The sequence below is a fragment of the Aptenodytes forsteri genome, unplaced genomic scaffold, assembly GCF_000699145.1.
Source record: "Aptenodytes forsteri isolate BGI_AS27 unplaced genomic scaffold, ASM69914v1 Scaffold120, whole genome shotgun sequence".
Taxonomy (NCBI): Eukaryota; Metazoa; Chordata; class Aves; order Sphenisciformes; family Spheniscidae; genus Aptenodytes; species Aptenodytes forsteri.
In genome coordinates, this window is record NW_008795938.1 from 2,225,751 (window position 1) to 2,241,369 (window position 15,619).

The 15,619-nt window shown below is 34.3% G+C and overlaps 1 protein-coding gene across 1 annotated transcript in view; it reads right to left on the minus strand.

Annotated features, from left to right (window-relative positions):
- Positions 1–302: 302 nt before the first annotated feature.
- Positions 303–15,619, minus strand: part of SPEF2 (sperm flagellar 2) — a 94,775-nt gene continuing 79,458 nt past the window's right edge. Inside the window, exons 29-35 of the mRNA XM_009285176.1 lie at positions 14,266–14,448; positions 10,761–10,853; positions 9,912–10,085; positions 7,580–7,601; positions 6,528–6,694; positions 6,277–6,405; positions 303–386 (exon numbers count right to left, since the gene is read on the minus strand). Of these exons, the coding sequence (XP_009283451.1) occupies positions 303–386; positions 6,277–6,405; positions 6,528–6,694; positions 7,580–7,601; positions 9,912–10,085; positions 10,761–10,853; positions 14,266–14,448 (852 nt within the window). The remainder of the gene's footprint in view (positions 387–6,276; positions 6,406–6,527; positions 6,695–7,579; positions 7,602–9,911; positions 10,086–10,760; positions 10,854–14,265; positions 14,449–15,619) is intronic.

The window sequence follows — 15,619 nt, forward strand, 5'->3', positions numbered from 1 at the left end:
TTTGTTCTTATACCAATTATTAATGAACACACTATCATCAGCTCTATTTAAGTTCAGAAACTGGTTTAATTTTATTTAGAAGTATCATCAGATTATTTAATATGAACTAACCATAACTTTCCCTGGGTTTGGTTTTTCTTTTTAATTTAAAGTAACAGAAAATATGTAATTGCAATGGGATTTTGCTCTCGCAACAATAAACAATCCATTCTTTCCCATGGAAGGGAGGACTGGAGATCTAAGACACATTTCTTACCAACTTAAAAAAAAAAAGATTCTTAATGTTCATGAGCAACAATTTTTCACACATTGATGTCTTTACATGTGGTGTTTTTTCCATCAGTTGATTGTGCTTGTTCAGATCTTTGGAGAAAGATTTTAATATCCTATGAAAAGGAAAATGAAATGTTAAGAGGTCATTTCATGTCGCAGCCTGATCTACCTTAAAATTTGTAATAATAATGATTGTCTTTCCATGGGGTGAGCTTTCTAACTAGTGACTAGAAGATTATGATGAAAAACTAACTTCAGTGGAGATATATTACTATAAATTACATTTTCCCTAGGTTACATAAGATGTCTTCCAGAAGGGCACTAAAAACAATGCTGTCATTCAGCTTAAGCACTATGTATGTTCAGCACACTAATAAAAACATAAACATACAGTGACAATTGTGGAAAGAACATTCTTCATGGCAAATTCTAAAAGAGTTCCTGATGTATCACTAATATCACTGAGATGATGTTTTCATGTTATCCACACAAAATCATTGCCTGCAGCGGTTTTACAAAACTACAGTGTGTTAAAATGCAGTTCTTAAAGTAAGCAAAGGTCTTAAGCACCGGCTTAAACTTATCAGTAAACAGAGGTATTGAGACTGTTGTTTAAACCAGCAAATATTATTCAGAACATACAGAGACAAATTCTTCAATAAAGTTTCTTCTTTATATGTCATATTTCAGGCTGAACTTAAACAAACTTCAAGGAAATGGAAATAAAAGAAAATAAGTAACTAACATTTGGAAAAACACATACCTGCATTTAGTTAATTTTTTGCGCAGTTCTGCATTCTTTATAACACGTTTGATTTGTTAATTTTCAATAATTTTGTATTAGCATAATCTTCTCTATTTCCAATTTCAGCAATACTATCCATTATGTAAGTAGGATGAATAAGGCATTTTTTATTTAAAAAAATAATGTGCTGAATGTTTAATACAAAGAAAATTAGTAATTTAACTTTGTAGCATTTTCTGGTATTGTCAGTTAACACATTTTTCCTTTAGGAGAATAATTAATGGTCAGGATTTTTATAAAATAAATTAGTTTAAATTCAAATACATACTCCAATATGTATTTTGTGCATATTTTGAAGATACAGCCTTTTTTCAAAAGCAGAAACTGCCTGTATGTAATGATGCCTCACATGCCTTGCAAAATATCAGGAGCACTTCAGTGAATACAGAAAAAACATGTTAAAAGATAATTTTACCAGTCCTTTGTTTTAGAAGGTAGTACTAACATTTATCTTTGACTCTAAGAAATACTTCAGTTTAAGGAGGCCTTTTTCAGCACATTGAGTCAGAAAAAGGAGTTTCAATTCCGGTTTGACAAAAGTAAATGTTAGCAAATGGAACTTTCAGCAAGTTCATTATCAGTACTTATCATTACCACACGAAGCAGATGAGGATCTCGGTAAACTGTAGTGCTTCTGGCATGATAGAATGTGCATTTTTTTTATGAGAGTTCTAAATATAAAGTACAAGTCTATGTTCCTGTAAAAAAGAAGTTTGAGAAAGCTACTGCTGATCATTGTGGAGCAAATGATATCTAGAGACATGTCCAATACTGTCATTGTGTTCATTTGTGTGGGAAGTGGAAATTTTATGCTCTAGCAATGTCACAGAAATGTATGTTAAATATCTTTCTAAAATTAAGAATGGTATGATTGAAAACTATAATCTGATGCAGAAAAGAGAGTGACAGAACAGCATTTAAGAACATGTTAAGAATGAAAAAAAGTGTCCTCTGGACAGATTTATGTAACTACCAGTTTTGCAGAGGAAACCAAAACTAAATAACCTCAAAACACTGGAGAAATAGTACTCCAACAGATTTTCTATGTTTGTGTTTAAAGAAGCTGTTACATGAATAGATACTTTTATCATTTTTTAATGTAAGAAACAATATTTTTCATGTATATTTGCATTTCCTGAGATTTTTTTTGATAGAATACATGATAAAGAGAAGCATAACATAGATCTCTTTTTTAAACTAGGTATTTAAACACTGAGTTAAATTTTCCTTCTCTTGCACACTGGGACATTTAAAACACCACATGAAAAAGGATTCTCAAGTTTCATAAGTATTACAACTACTGCCTATGAGTAGACAGTGATTCAGCAGTGTTTTTTTCTGCCAAAGCATTGACTATGAACTATATGGTCCACCTCATAAGCCTTACTGAATATAATCTGTATGAACTCTCCCTAGACAGAAAGCATTTTTACTTTGTTAAATGATACCTGGCGTTCTGAATGTTTGTTGAGTTGTGTAATACTAAATGGCTGCTGTGAGTATAAATGGGTTTTGTAATAATTGTTCAACATACTAATAAATTTTTTTTTATAAAGACATTTTACTATAAATTATTAGAAATCCTATCTCAGTGGAAGTCCTATTTGAATGAATATCTGAGTAATGTTGCTGAAATGATTAACAAAACCAACAACAATAACAGCATTAATAATATGACAATTAATTTAGAAAGAACAAGCTTGATGCAAGGGCCTGTTAAATGATAATGTTAAATGTATTCAAAACACAGATGCATAGAAATACAACGTGATAAACCTATCTTCAAAACTAGAGTTTTTTAAAAAGGACTATTCAGGATTTGAAAGCAGGGTAAAAAATGTAACATAACATTATCAAATGCATAATAGTTTTGATATCAACAAACTGAATGCTAATTATCAAACTACCTTGTTATCCTCAATAATTATTAGAATGTAGTCCACTCAAAATAGCAGATTAATGCAAGCATTAAGAATTATAGAAGTAGAATATATCCCAAACTCTTTATTTAAATTTATCACAATCAAAATGCAGAGTTACTAAAATGTGTGGTTGTTTCTGTATTACTGTTTCTGTGACAGTCTCAGGACAGAAGGCAAAATTTGTAACAAGAAATAATACCAGGCCTGAAGAAGACCCCTGAATAGACAAACCTTAATAGACAAACCTATGCAGTGGAAAAAGCAGAATTGCTTGCTTCTTCCATCTGAATCAGTTGGTCTAATAAAAATATTCTCTCATTTATTATTAAATGTATTTAAAGACAATGTCATTCAGAATGTAACGAAGTACATTCATAAACACACACTCACATATAGGTGTGGTCTAACTATTCTAAAGGAATAAATTGCATCTGATAAGTGAAAAAAATGTGTTGATAATGGCAAACCACTTGAAAGTTCTAGTCAGGCCCAGAAAGACTTCTAATCAGGACAGAAAAGACCAAATGAAAAAGTAATAGAATTTCCAAGCTTATTCATTTGTTGGCATTTGTACTGAGGCTAACAGAAAGGTCATCATCATGTCAGACATTGCCAGCCCACTGGTATATGAACTGAGAAAACAAACTCCCTTCAAAAGGCAAGAACATATCTCACCTGGAGAAAATATGTTTATCAGAGATAGTATTGGTTAAAATTGAACAGGTCATCAAGAGGCTAAAGGAATCAGGTGCCCTAACTCAAATTTAAAAAATTGTAAGCTAGATATTCCATTTATAGTTTTCAGCAAAACATTTTATTTTCCACTGTTTATGACTGCAGTAGTAGAAACATTTTAACCTTAGAAACCACACCCTAACTTGCTATATTTATCTTGTAAAAGATCTCAAAATAACAGCACTGTGGTTGAATTTAATTTTTATAGAGATTTTTATGGTCTCGGGAGCACTTCTGAAAAAATAATTGATGCTAAAAATATAGTTTTCTTACTTTGGAAATGTTTTGGGAAGAAAAAAGTTCACCTGTTCACCAAATATAGTTCTCTGAAGAATTGTCAGAGGAAAACCGTTCCTGGAGTACATATGTTTTAGACCAGAATCCTAACCTACATAAAACAACGGCCACTGGGGCTCTATGCCTGCTTGCTAGTGAATATAATAATTTTCTGTAAAGTTGAGTAAGAACTTGTGGTCTTAGCTCTTCCCCAGTTAGTCAGAATTTGAAAGTAAGACTGTGAAGTGTTCATTTCATGCATAAAACAGCAGTCTGTATTTACCAGTACAGTCAAGGAATATAATCTTCTCTTTTTAAGTATAGAAACCATAGAGCACTACATTTGAGATACAGTCAGTATAAGCCCTTGCAAGAGGAAATTTTAAGTATTACAAATGAAAAGTGAAGCTCTGCATCATCTAACTGTCAAGTCAGGAAATACAGGCATCAAATGAATCTGCTAAATAAGTAGAAAAATGTATTATTTAAATGCAATGATACCAATATGTCTTTGGTAGACAAGCTGTTTGTCTTGAAAAAGCTGTTTTTCTTTGAAAAACAAAAGAAACTCCTTTGAGCTAGAGGATGTGCACTGAAACCCTCAGCTACTGCCAAGATTCATATATGATAGTTTCTCACCTACACCTTTTCTCATAGACTGACAATTTTTATAACTGTACTACCCTGAACATATCCTACCAGCCACAAATAACATAGGTGATTGATAGTAGCTAATAATTTTTAAACATATACTACAATCTACTCTTTAAGCTATATAACATAGTTCCTCCTGAAAGTGGTACTGGAAGATCAGAAATTTTGATAAAGAATAGCTGCTGTGCTCTTGACATTCAGCTATCGGTTAGTGTGAAAATGTTTTAAAAAGAAGCCCCCCTCCCTGTAAATAGCAGAATACACGCATGTGGCATTACTCAGTTTACACCCTAGTTAAGTGTTACTTTAGGTTCCATCACATTTGGTCTTCATGGGGAGCTTGCATTATGTTAAATGTTGCAAAGTCAGTGAGGTGTTTGTGTAAAGAACAGTTCTTGAGATGAATCATGTATAGAACAGAGAGCTAGTTTAAGAAATGCTTTGGTGTACAAGAAATTCAGTGAAGTTGGAAAAAATGTTCAAATTAGGAAATGCAGTAATTGATTAAATAAAAAGGGTCAGGAAGAAAGAATGGGAAAGGGAAGGAAGGGAAGGGAAGGGAAGGGAAGGGAAGGGAAGGGAAGGGTGACCTAACATTCCATGGTGTCTATCTTCCCAAATTGGCTGAGACATTAACATGGGCAGGATAGATACTCATTGATAGTTACAATCTTCAGTTGTGTCGTCTTTGTCTTACATTTTCCTGTTGTATCTCTTTCTACTGTAGCAAATAGATTTTTAACCTTTACTTTGACAGAGTAAATATTTTCTTTTATTCCTATATCATGCCTTCTACTAACAATGATTATGATTGATATAATAAATGCTGGGCATTTCACTTCTTACAAGTGATGAATATAATTAAGAAATAGTAAGTTACTCCTGGAGTATCATGTATCTTATTCAGATTTACAGTTTGTGGGACACTATGTGCCCCTGCTGGTGAACATTTCAAACTTGTAAAGACTGGTTATGTTTGATCTTTGGGCATGCGAATGCAAGCATCCTTTCATCTTGTCTCACACTATTTTCTTACATCCCGTGTATCGCATATTTTTGCCATAGTTTGACACATTTAATAGGCTGATACTCTGGCCCAAACTTGCCTTATGTGCAACTGTTTAATGCACATTTAAACATAAGTGCAGGTAACAGGGCAGCTCTAGAGTATGGCAGGGAAGAACACTTGAACCTGTACTATCTCTGCATACCCTCTTCTGCAGCCTGGTTGGCCTGGGATGGAATGTGTTCTATCACATATCCCATAGTGTCTTGCATTAAGATCCTGTTGGGAAGATAATTCAACCAGGCTCCTTCCTATGGTTGGGGGAAAGGCAATACCACATGTGACAAGGCAGTAGAAAACCTATAGGCAGCTATAGGCCAGCAAGACAGGTATAAAAAAATAGGTCAGAAAGCAGTGCAGTCTTTGATGGATGGAGTTTTCATGGAAAACAAAAAAACTGATCTAATCTACAACCTGCTGTGCTGTATATGTGGTCTACACTGCAAATTGGTAGTATCTAAATTAATCACATTTACATTTCTGGGATAATGCAAATTTCAGTATATGTACTCACAAAGTTCTTGGTCCCAGAAAGCAATACTTACGGGAAGCTTGTATTCTTGATACCTGTTGATCAAGTCTTGAATGAAAGGATGCTTCAAAAGGAGTGCAACTGGAATGGGTATCAGATCTTCAGTGCCTAATTCTTTGTATATTTTGATGAAATGCTTTAAGAAAAAATAATATGTGGTCAATTTATTGTTTAAAAAAATTTGGGGAAAAGCAAAGATTGCAGCAGGTATTTATTTAACATATAATGCAAGGTACAAAACCTTCTTTGAATCAACCAGCCTACCTTATCATAGCAGCCTTCCTTCTCCAGATTACTAAATCTATGATTATCTTCACCTTTACTTCCTTCAGTATGAAACACTTTGAGTAGAGTTGCCACTGAAATTATTCCTTCACCCTTGTAATCCAAGACTTCTTTTTCATCTTCTATTAAAGTGTTCTCATTTGGCACTATGATGGTATAAGGAAAAGCCTAAGAAAATACAGCATAGGTATAATACTTGGTGATAAATAGTCTGTCAGTAGGTCATCTGTTTCAGTTAGACATTCATTAAGGATCAGTGGATTATACTTCCAAACTTCAGTTCTTACAAAACAAAAATCATCAACTCACACAAAATTATCTACTGAATTATAGGATGAAGGAATACATCCTGAGAGTCCAGAAATATCCATAATATTGGTGTTAGTAGAAATTTAATAAACAACTTTTTCCAGGAACGTGGCCAACATTCCACTGAGAAATTAATATTCTTCAGAGCAACAAAACATAAAAATACTTAATAGTTACAAATTACAATACTCTACCAAGAACTTTGTGTTTGTATAAGGAGTAAACTTAGTAATTTTCGATGTTCACATGAAAAAAGCAGCATGAATTTTCTAGTCCAAATCAAGGAGTCACTGCAAGAACTTTATTTTGGCTAACAACATCGGCTTACAGCTCTCCACAGAAAAAGATGAGAAAGGCTTTATGCAGAAAAATTAGAAGTTTACTCTAAACAAGCAATGAGGTATCTTTGTGGGGTTATTAGAGATGGCCAAAGAGAAAAAAAACCCCAACGCTGTAGAGATTTGCGAGCACAAAGATGAGAAAAGACCTCATACAGGTGAACAATGCTTTGACTAGATTAGGCCTGTGTGTAGACTAACCACTAACAACAACAGGATATTGCATTTAATTGAACATACCATTTCTTTCCTCATTAGGAGGGAGAGACTGCTGAGATTGTTACACCTGTGCTACGTCTTAGGCCTTAATACATGCCTTTTTCAACACAGGAGGAGCAGAGTCATTGATACAGGCTTTTTAACACTCAACGGTGGAGATTACACAAATATCAGCACTTAGGTTTTCCTGTCTCCCACTGCACCATTTACATTTAGCTATAAAATCTACACAACCAATAATAAAATTATTAAGACTTAAAAGCTAAGCATTTTAAGTGAGAGGGTCTTTGCTATGAAGTTAGTAAAAGTAACAAAAGTCTCTAAAATATGTTTGTCTGATCTTCTCCTATTAACATCATTAAAGTTTCAGACGTACTTCTGTAGGCAGCTACCAATGAAAAATCATTACAATTATCGGCACAGAACAAGAAAAAGAGAAGAGACAATTGAAATTAGGTGCTGATGTGTAAGTGCCTACTCATAAGTGGGCTAGCTAAGGTGTATTACAAAACTTCTTTGAGATGAGCTGGATAGCTCTTTATATTCTGCTCACGAATATTCCACTGATATTTACTAGATTTCCAGTACCTGTAGTGAGAAATGGGATATTTAGATCACATGTAAAGAGGCACAGGTAGACAAAGGTTTAGGTTCTTAATTTGGTGCTGAAAACCACTTTGGATGTCTTCAGGGATCTATGTCTTTCTATCTGATGGATCTTGACTCACACATGACACAATACCAATTCATAATTTACTTTTTGCCCCCTTGTGGTTGTTGAATATCCTGCATGAAAAGCTGGCCCTACTGAAGCCAATGGTGAAAACTCATTCACTTCAGTGGAACAGGATTTTATTTGTTCTCTTTTTTCTGTATTCAACATTATTGTTAAAGTGTACACATACGGAACACAAGGCATAAGAAGAAAAAAAAGATTAAAATTGTGTTCTATCAGCCCTGCAATTCTGAGCACCAACCTATAAAAGACGACTATAAAGTCAAAGAGCATCCACACATGCAAGATCTTAATTAGCATCTAATTCTTAGATATTTCTAGGTTTCTAAGGGACTCCCCAAGATGAATTAGGCACACAAAATACATTGTGAAACATACATCAGACATAGCACAGATTCACAGAGCCAATACATTGAGTGGGAAACTAAGCATGAGGAAATTCTCAGGTTGGATGGGGTATAACTCTTGCTCCTCAGAGATACATTGTTCATTCTAGATTGAAGGGAAATGTTTCCCTTCACCTGTGACTCACAGCCTTAAGAAGTCATTGACACATAGGAGATAATGCCAGTGCAGTTACTTACAATCTTACAGAAGTCCCAACCAAACAGATCAAACCAAGCAGAAAACAGTAAGGAGGAGAACAGGTTGTGTTGCTTTATATCCAATGATGTGAGAGTTAGAACTTTCCACTGAAATATGGGAAACTAAGTTCAGATCTATTGCATCTAATTGTGAGCATTCTGTGCTCTCCTTCTTTCTACAAAATGTGAAAAGGAAATGGTCTTAGTCTCTCCCATGGACAAAAACTCTGTTGTGCCAAATAAAAGCAGACACAGGGGAATACAATAATATATTTTGTCATTTGAAGTGCTAAAATGTAATTATGAATATGTATAGGATTACACTGCATGGTAAATAATGCCCTTTCTATACTGTTTCTGGAGAGCACAACTGTATTTTAAGTATCAGGCAAATGCTAGAGTCACTGTGGTTGTGACAGCATAGTGAAACAGTTTATTATCTAGAAGAGCGTGCTCTTTCCAAGGTGGGTACAGATGTATATTTTATGTCTCAAAAAATGACTTATACTTCAATAATAAGTAACTGATACATACAGTGCACTAATGGCTGTTTTGAGCCTTTAAAAATAACAGCATACTCCAGAAATACTAACAATGTTCAAAGCCCAGCTTCATTTGATGTGACAATATGTTAATCATGGCTCTAAAAATAATTTTAAAATTATTTTATATGAAACTAACTATTAATTATTAATCCTTCTGATTTACAGGTAAACCAAAACACTTGAAAAAGTATATACACAAAGGTGTATATACTTCTAAATACCCCAAAGAAACGTAGTGGAAAAGAAAGTAAGACCAGCAATAATATCAGGTTTTTATCTTTAGATAACAATACCATAAGTCACACTACAGTCTAATTCCTGGGGATTGATAGCTAGACTTAATTGCCTAAGATTAGGTCAAAGAATATCTTCTGTTCATCTGTACAAGGAGTAGTTACCAGTAAATATCTTAAACTTTCATTATTATTCGGCAAGCAAATTTTCAGACTTTTGGAAGAATACTTCTGAGTTTTATTACCAAAGTCAGTGGAACTATTTGCAGAGTTCCCATGAAGTCAGTGGGACTACTTCTAAGGACTGGAGCTACCCAGGATAAGAAGATGTGCAGAAACCTAGCTAATTTAGAATTTGCAAGCACTACTATTCTCTAATATTTTACTGTAATATTTTACCGCATATGGAAGAGAAGCCACTTCTTTTCTATGAATATATGTTCCAGTTGCAATGCTAAGTGCTCTGTAAACACCTTCAACTGGATCAGAGTGGGAGGCAAAATAAAGTAGCATGTCAGTATAGTTGAGCAGAGCAGGATCTTTTCTGGTATCAGCAAATAAACGGAAGAAAAACTATAAAAGGACAAAAATTTGTAAATTAATTTCTACAAGTGACTTTTAATCAAATACAAATCAAAGACTGTAGAGAAAAGGATGAAATAAAGTAATGACTGCTGATAAGTGATATTATCTTTAAAAATGTGTTGAGGCTGTGTAAATCAAGATAAATCAGAAGTGTGTCTGAGTCATTCAAGGAAACAGAAATTGTAGTATTTTCTTTTCTAGATTGAGGAATGTCACAGAACAAGGAGAAATTCATAAAACCTTGTATCATGACAAATAGGTCCAAAACATTTTCTTGTATTCAGATCACACTATAACCTCCCTCTTCCACGGACACTGCCATGAGCTTAGATGCAGGGATCATTTGCCTCCCATTCTTTATGAAGCTGGTTACTGTGTAGCAAAATTAATGCAGTTCAAAGGAGAACAGGAATAATTAAGTCTTTCTGAGTAGACTATGATTTAGAATACTGAAGGACAATTCCTAGATTCCTTTCTGCATTATTTCTAGCTTTGAGGTTTTTATACGTGGAAATCATATTCTAAAGCACCACCTGACCTCAAAAACCACTGAAACATTGCAGCAGTTATGGAAAAAAAAGAGACCCAAGAAACTTATTTGAATGAGACCTCTCAGGTTAGAATAGTGAGTCGTCTCTTCAAAATACCTGTTTTTAAAGTTACCTTTATGAGATGTCTTAGCCTATCTAAAGGCAAAGGTTCTGTGCAACTTTTTGTTATGCTTAGATCTTCAGTTCCTTTAAACCATAAGCCAACCTGATTAAAAAAAAAAAAGTCATTTATTTTCACACATTAAAATAAAGTGGTCTTTATGCTATATAATTGTTCAACAGACAGATTACTAAGAGCTTAATTCCCAGACTTAATCAAGCTGAACTTGCTATTAATATACAATGACATCAGAATAATTAAGTAGCTGTTTGTACTTTGTAACAGATACTTTGGGAATTACTGAAAATGGAGTAGGATAGAAGTGACTCTATGCTCTTGAAAAAAGTGAAAATGAACTAGGTAGTTGTAGACCTACACTGCCAAAGAAGCAGAATATGATGCAGAGTTTCTATGTGTGTTCCATGTTTCTTCCTTTCAGGGTATCCTTTGCTACCCCATAGCTTTTGTCTTAACTGTACTTTTGGAAGAAACTATCCACACACTTCAGTATAATGGACAGAGGCATGGCTCTTCTAATGCTTGCCTGCTCCCAACAACAAGACTTAGTGTCCTGTAATGCCTACAGAGCTATACCTACAACTGTAAAATAACAGTGCCCAGAACCAATTTTCCAATACTAGACCCAACACATGGGAAATATCAGCTAGATTGTACCTTCTAAAACAGGATAGCCACGAACAGACTGCCTAGAGAAAAATTCACTTGCTTGGAAGTGGCCCATGTTAAACCATGGCAGGTTGTGCAAACAACGTCACTGTATGGACAATTGAGTACCATTACCTGGGGCTGTTCCCTAGCACTGTGTAGTTTACTAGTACAGGTGCAAATAGAGGGGCCAGCTGGGGCACCTCAGATTCCCAGTGGAAGGTTCTTCCTGTTATTCTCAATGAACGTTGCTTGTCATTGTTTCTTGTTAAGACAGTAAAATAAAATAAATAAAGTTTCACGACATTTTGAATGCATGTAAGTCTCAGTATTAAACAGAGAATAAAGTTTGTTTCCATTTTTATTGAAAGATTTTAACATTTGAAAAAATCTCACTATATTCCCTATTAGATTAATAGACTAATATGGAACATTTCAAATAGTTGAAAATCTTCATGAATCACAGATGTTAATAAGAGATGCAATAGCCTTTCAGTGTAGGCATTAAGTAAAAATATTGTAACAAAGTTATAAATTTCATTAGCAACATCCTTTTCCACATTTCAGGTGAATTACTACATTCTTGATTATAGAAAATACTGCATTATTAAGAAAATGAAATAGGACAAAACAGGAAGTTCCAAGAGATTTTCAGAAAGGAAAAGAAATTAGTAAAGATAGTTTACTGCTTTTTCCCCATGTGAGTTACCTGGGAAAACTGAGCAAATTAATAACAAGAAAATAGACTTCGTGTTGTCTTTGAGATCTTTACCAGAAATATATCAGATGTTTTGCCGTAGATGATATAATTATAATATCAATGATAACAAGTGATGAACAATTATTTTACTAACTCTCTGCTATTGCTCTTTCCTTGATTTTATGGACTGCACTGACTCATTAATTCTCTAGTGCACCATGCTCCACAGAACATGAATCATTATTTTTTCAAGAAGGAAATGAATAAGAAAGAAATGAAACAAGTATTGCCTCATAAAATTTGCCATGAATTGCTCCAAAAGGATACAACAAACACTGCAATAAAAACAATTCAGGTGTTCCTTTTCAATTAATTTGAAATTAGAGGACTAAATTTTACTTAAGTCTGAAAAATTCTGTTCCTGTTCTTTTCATAACTTATATGCAAATATTCCAAACCACAGTACCATTGTTAACATGAACTGTAGGACCTCATATACAGAAGATATACAGGGTTTTCATGAGGTTTTTAAGTGAAGAAAGTTTTGGTCATATTTTCAAACATGAAATAGGGGTGACAGACATTACAACTTATATTTGCAATATGAATTGGTTGCAGAGCAAAATCTTCAGATCAGTGCAGGCTGTTGAACTGAGTTGCTTTGGACAGTCTCTGGAAGTTCCCATAATGTTCTCCTGAGCACCTAAGTTATGTGCTTACCTACACAGTTCTCTCCTGAAAAAGGAGCTTCAGCTGTGGAGTTACCTGTGCGTTTATGAACTTTTTAGTCCTTTTTAGTCTTTAAGTAACTGTATGAGACTGCAGGTTCAGATTCATCACTCTCATGGAAGTTCGGAAGAGCTAACAGGGGATAGGTCTATAAACAAATGGGTATACACCATTGCATATTTACTATCATTGACTGAATGTGAGCCAATTCCGATCCAGAAGTGAGTAAATGAATTGCTCAGTTAATATTATATTTGAACTAGGAACCTGTGTTAAAAATGTACATTCACAGTCTGCATGTCTTGTAACTGTCAGCTTATTTTTAAACTCTCACACTTCAGTAAAGATTACCACATCAATAGACAAATAGATGCAGATAGACCTGCACATTTTGTGGGTTTTCTGGCTTTGCAGAATTTGCTTCTTTGCAAGTCTGGGCTGAGTAAGGGTTGGCAGGCACTCCTGGAAGTTTTAAATTAATCAAAGTGGTTCTGAAACCGACAGCCTTCTGGAATAACACAGCTTCTATTTAATTTCTGAAGAAAACTAATACTAGGTGATCGGAAAACAAACTGCAATAAAGGTTCTATGAAATTTATTTAAAACAGTTCGAGAATTCTTTTAGTATCACCAAACAAATACAAACTGACAGGATGTAGAACTTTTGTGTATACATGCACACACATAGATATCTACATATATATATGTGTATCTATACATATATATTATATATATGGCTAGTACGCATTAAAAGAGTGAACCAGCAGTTATCCTAAGTATAATCAAAAATCCAAAGTAAAAGTAAGTGAAAATTTAATGAGCTAAAAGAAAAATGTATTCTTAATACTCTTTCATGAAACTTGCTTCCTGAAAAACCTTACTGAACTATGCAATGGTTCAAATAGAAGTTGTCTTTAGAGAAAAGAACAGATCAAAGAATTTTATCATTTTCCATGTGTTCATGGTCTGAAAAACAATCTTCACTCACAAAAATTGCTTATTGGAAAAATTCTCAAAATATTTAATTAAAGTAGAGCTGGTGAGCCCAAACTAAAACACTTATTTCTGTTTGGAACAAATTTTTGTCTTACAGATACGGTGTCAAACAAGTTAATAGTAGTCAAAGTGCTCACGGAATAGTTTCTTTAGAACAGAAAGGATTTTCACTTGAAATTAATTTACAGGGAAAGTAGGAAATGGAAGTAAAAAGTAAGCTTAATTAGGCTGATTTGTGGAACTATGGATAAGATAGATATTAGGCCTTCAATCTCCTGAAGATAATTTTCACTAGAAAGCACCCTCGAAAACCAAAACATTTAAAATTCAGACTGAATTTCTGAATGTGAATAAACCCAGCAATACATCATTCACTTCAGAGAGTTTAACAAAAGAATATTATTCAAAAGAGAAAAGAATTATAACCTGCATATAGTATTCCTGTGTAACAAAGCCTGATCCAGCTACATCAACAGACTTGAAGCTATGTAGCGTTTTGAGAAGTTGTGTCACAGATGGCACTGGCCAAGGCTGTGCTGCTGCTAGCAAGAATCTGCGCCAGTCAGTAAGTTCTGAGTTCACTGTGAATGCAGATGCCAGATTTTGTAACTATAAAAACAAAGTCATAAATATTGTCAAATATGCATGCATAAACATACACTTTCTATATACCATGTATCCTTAGGTCTTTTTCCTGGTTAGGATGGACAAGGTTCTGCAGTGAGATTTCAAAGATGTATAAAGGACATGTATCACTAAACAAAACAGGCCACAGACCACTGTCTGTCACTGAGGCCAATTGGCATCTGTAGTTGATACCCCTAGGTATCCCTACAAATAGGGATAACGGCCCTTAGTACATGCTAACCTCTGAACCATGCTCCATCTGGGAGAGCACTAAGAATTGAACTGACAATTTAGCAGCATGAGTACAAAATCTAGTAAATGCTTGGGCCTGTGCCTTGTCCCTATTTTGCTTACTCTTACAGGTGTCCACCATATGGCTTTTCTCTGCTCTGGCATAATTATGTTAGAAAAAAGTAGTAGTAGAAAAGCTGCTTTGCAGCTTGCTGCATGTGTCTTTTTACCACTGAAGACATTGTATGTGGATAGCAGAGCAGGGTACAGAACACAAATAGGAGAACACATGTAAGATCTCCTGACACTGCATTGCGAAGGCTGTATCTGATAGAGGGAGCAAAATTGGCACAGTTCATTTCTGCACTACTGGTGTGGTGAGACCCTGCTATGCACCTCTACACTATCTTCTGCCCCACACCCAGATTTTCTTGTCAAGGGAAGTGTCTGGTTTGCTCCAGACGGGAGTTCAAGAAGGAAGCAATGTGTTTACAGGAATAAGGGCCTGGGGCAACAGAGAGTGAGACAATTTGGTAATGTTGTGGATGTCATCTGCCCTAACACTTATTATAATTTGAAAACTTATTTGAAATTCTATTAAGTCACACAATGATGAAATGGCGAGTTCAGTTCAGAATAGCTTGTGCAGAATAAATGTATACATTAGATTATGCTTCATGCATTTCCTTTTGTATGTAAGTTCTTGCTTTCACTATAAATTTAAAAGTCTCGTTTTAAAACAGTGCTTTTAAGGAAAGGAAGTTCTGTTACTAAAATCAAAATAGTACTTATAAGCACTAAAAGCTCTTGAAGAATAAAGAACATGGGATACATGCACGTGATTGATTAATAAACAATGTTTGACTCATAAACTATAATTAATTATAACAATAATATAATTATATAACTATATATAAAAATA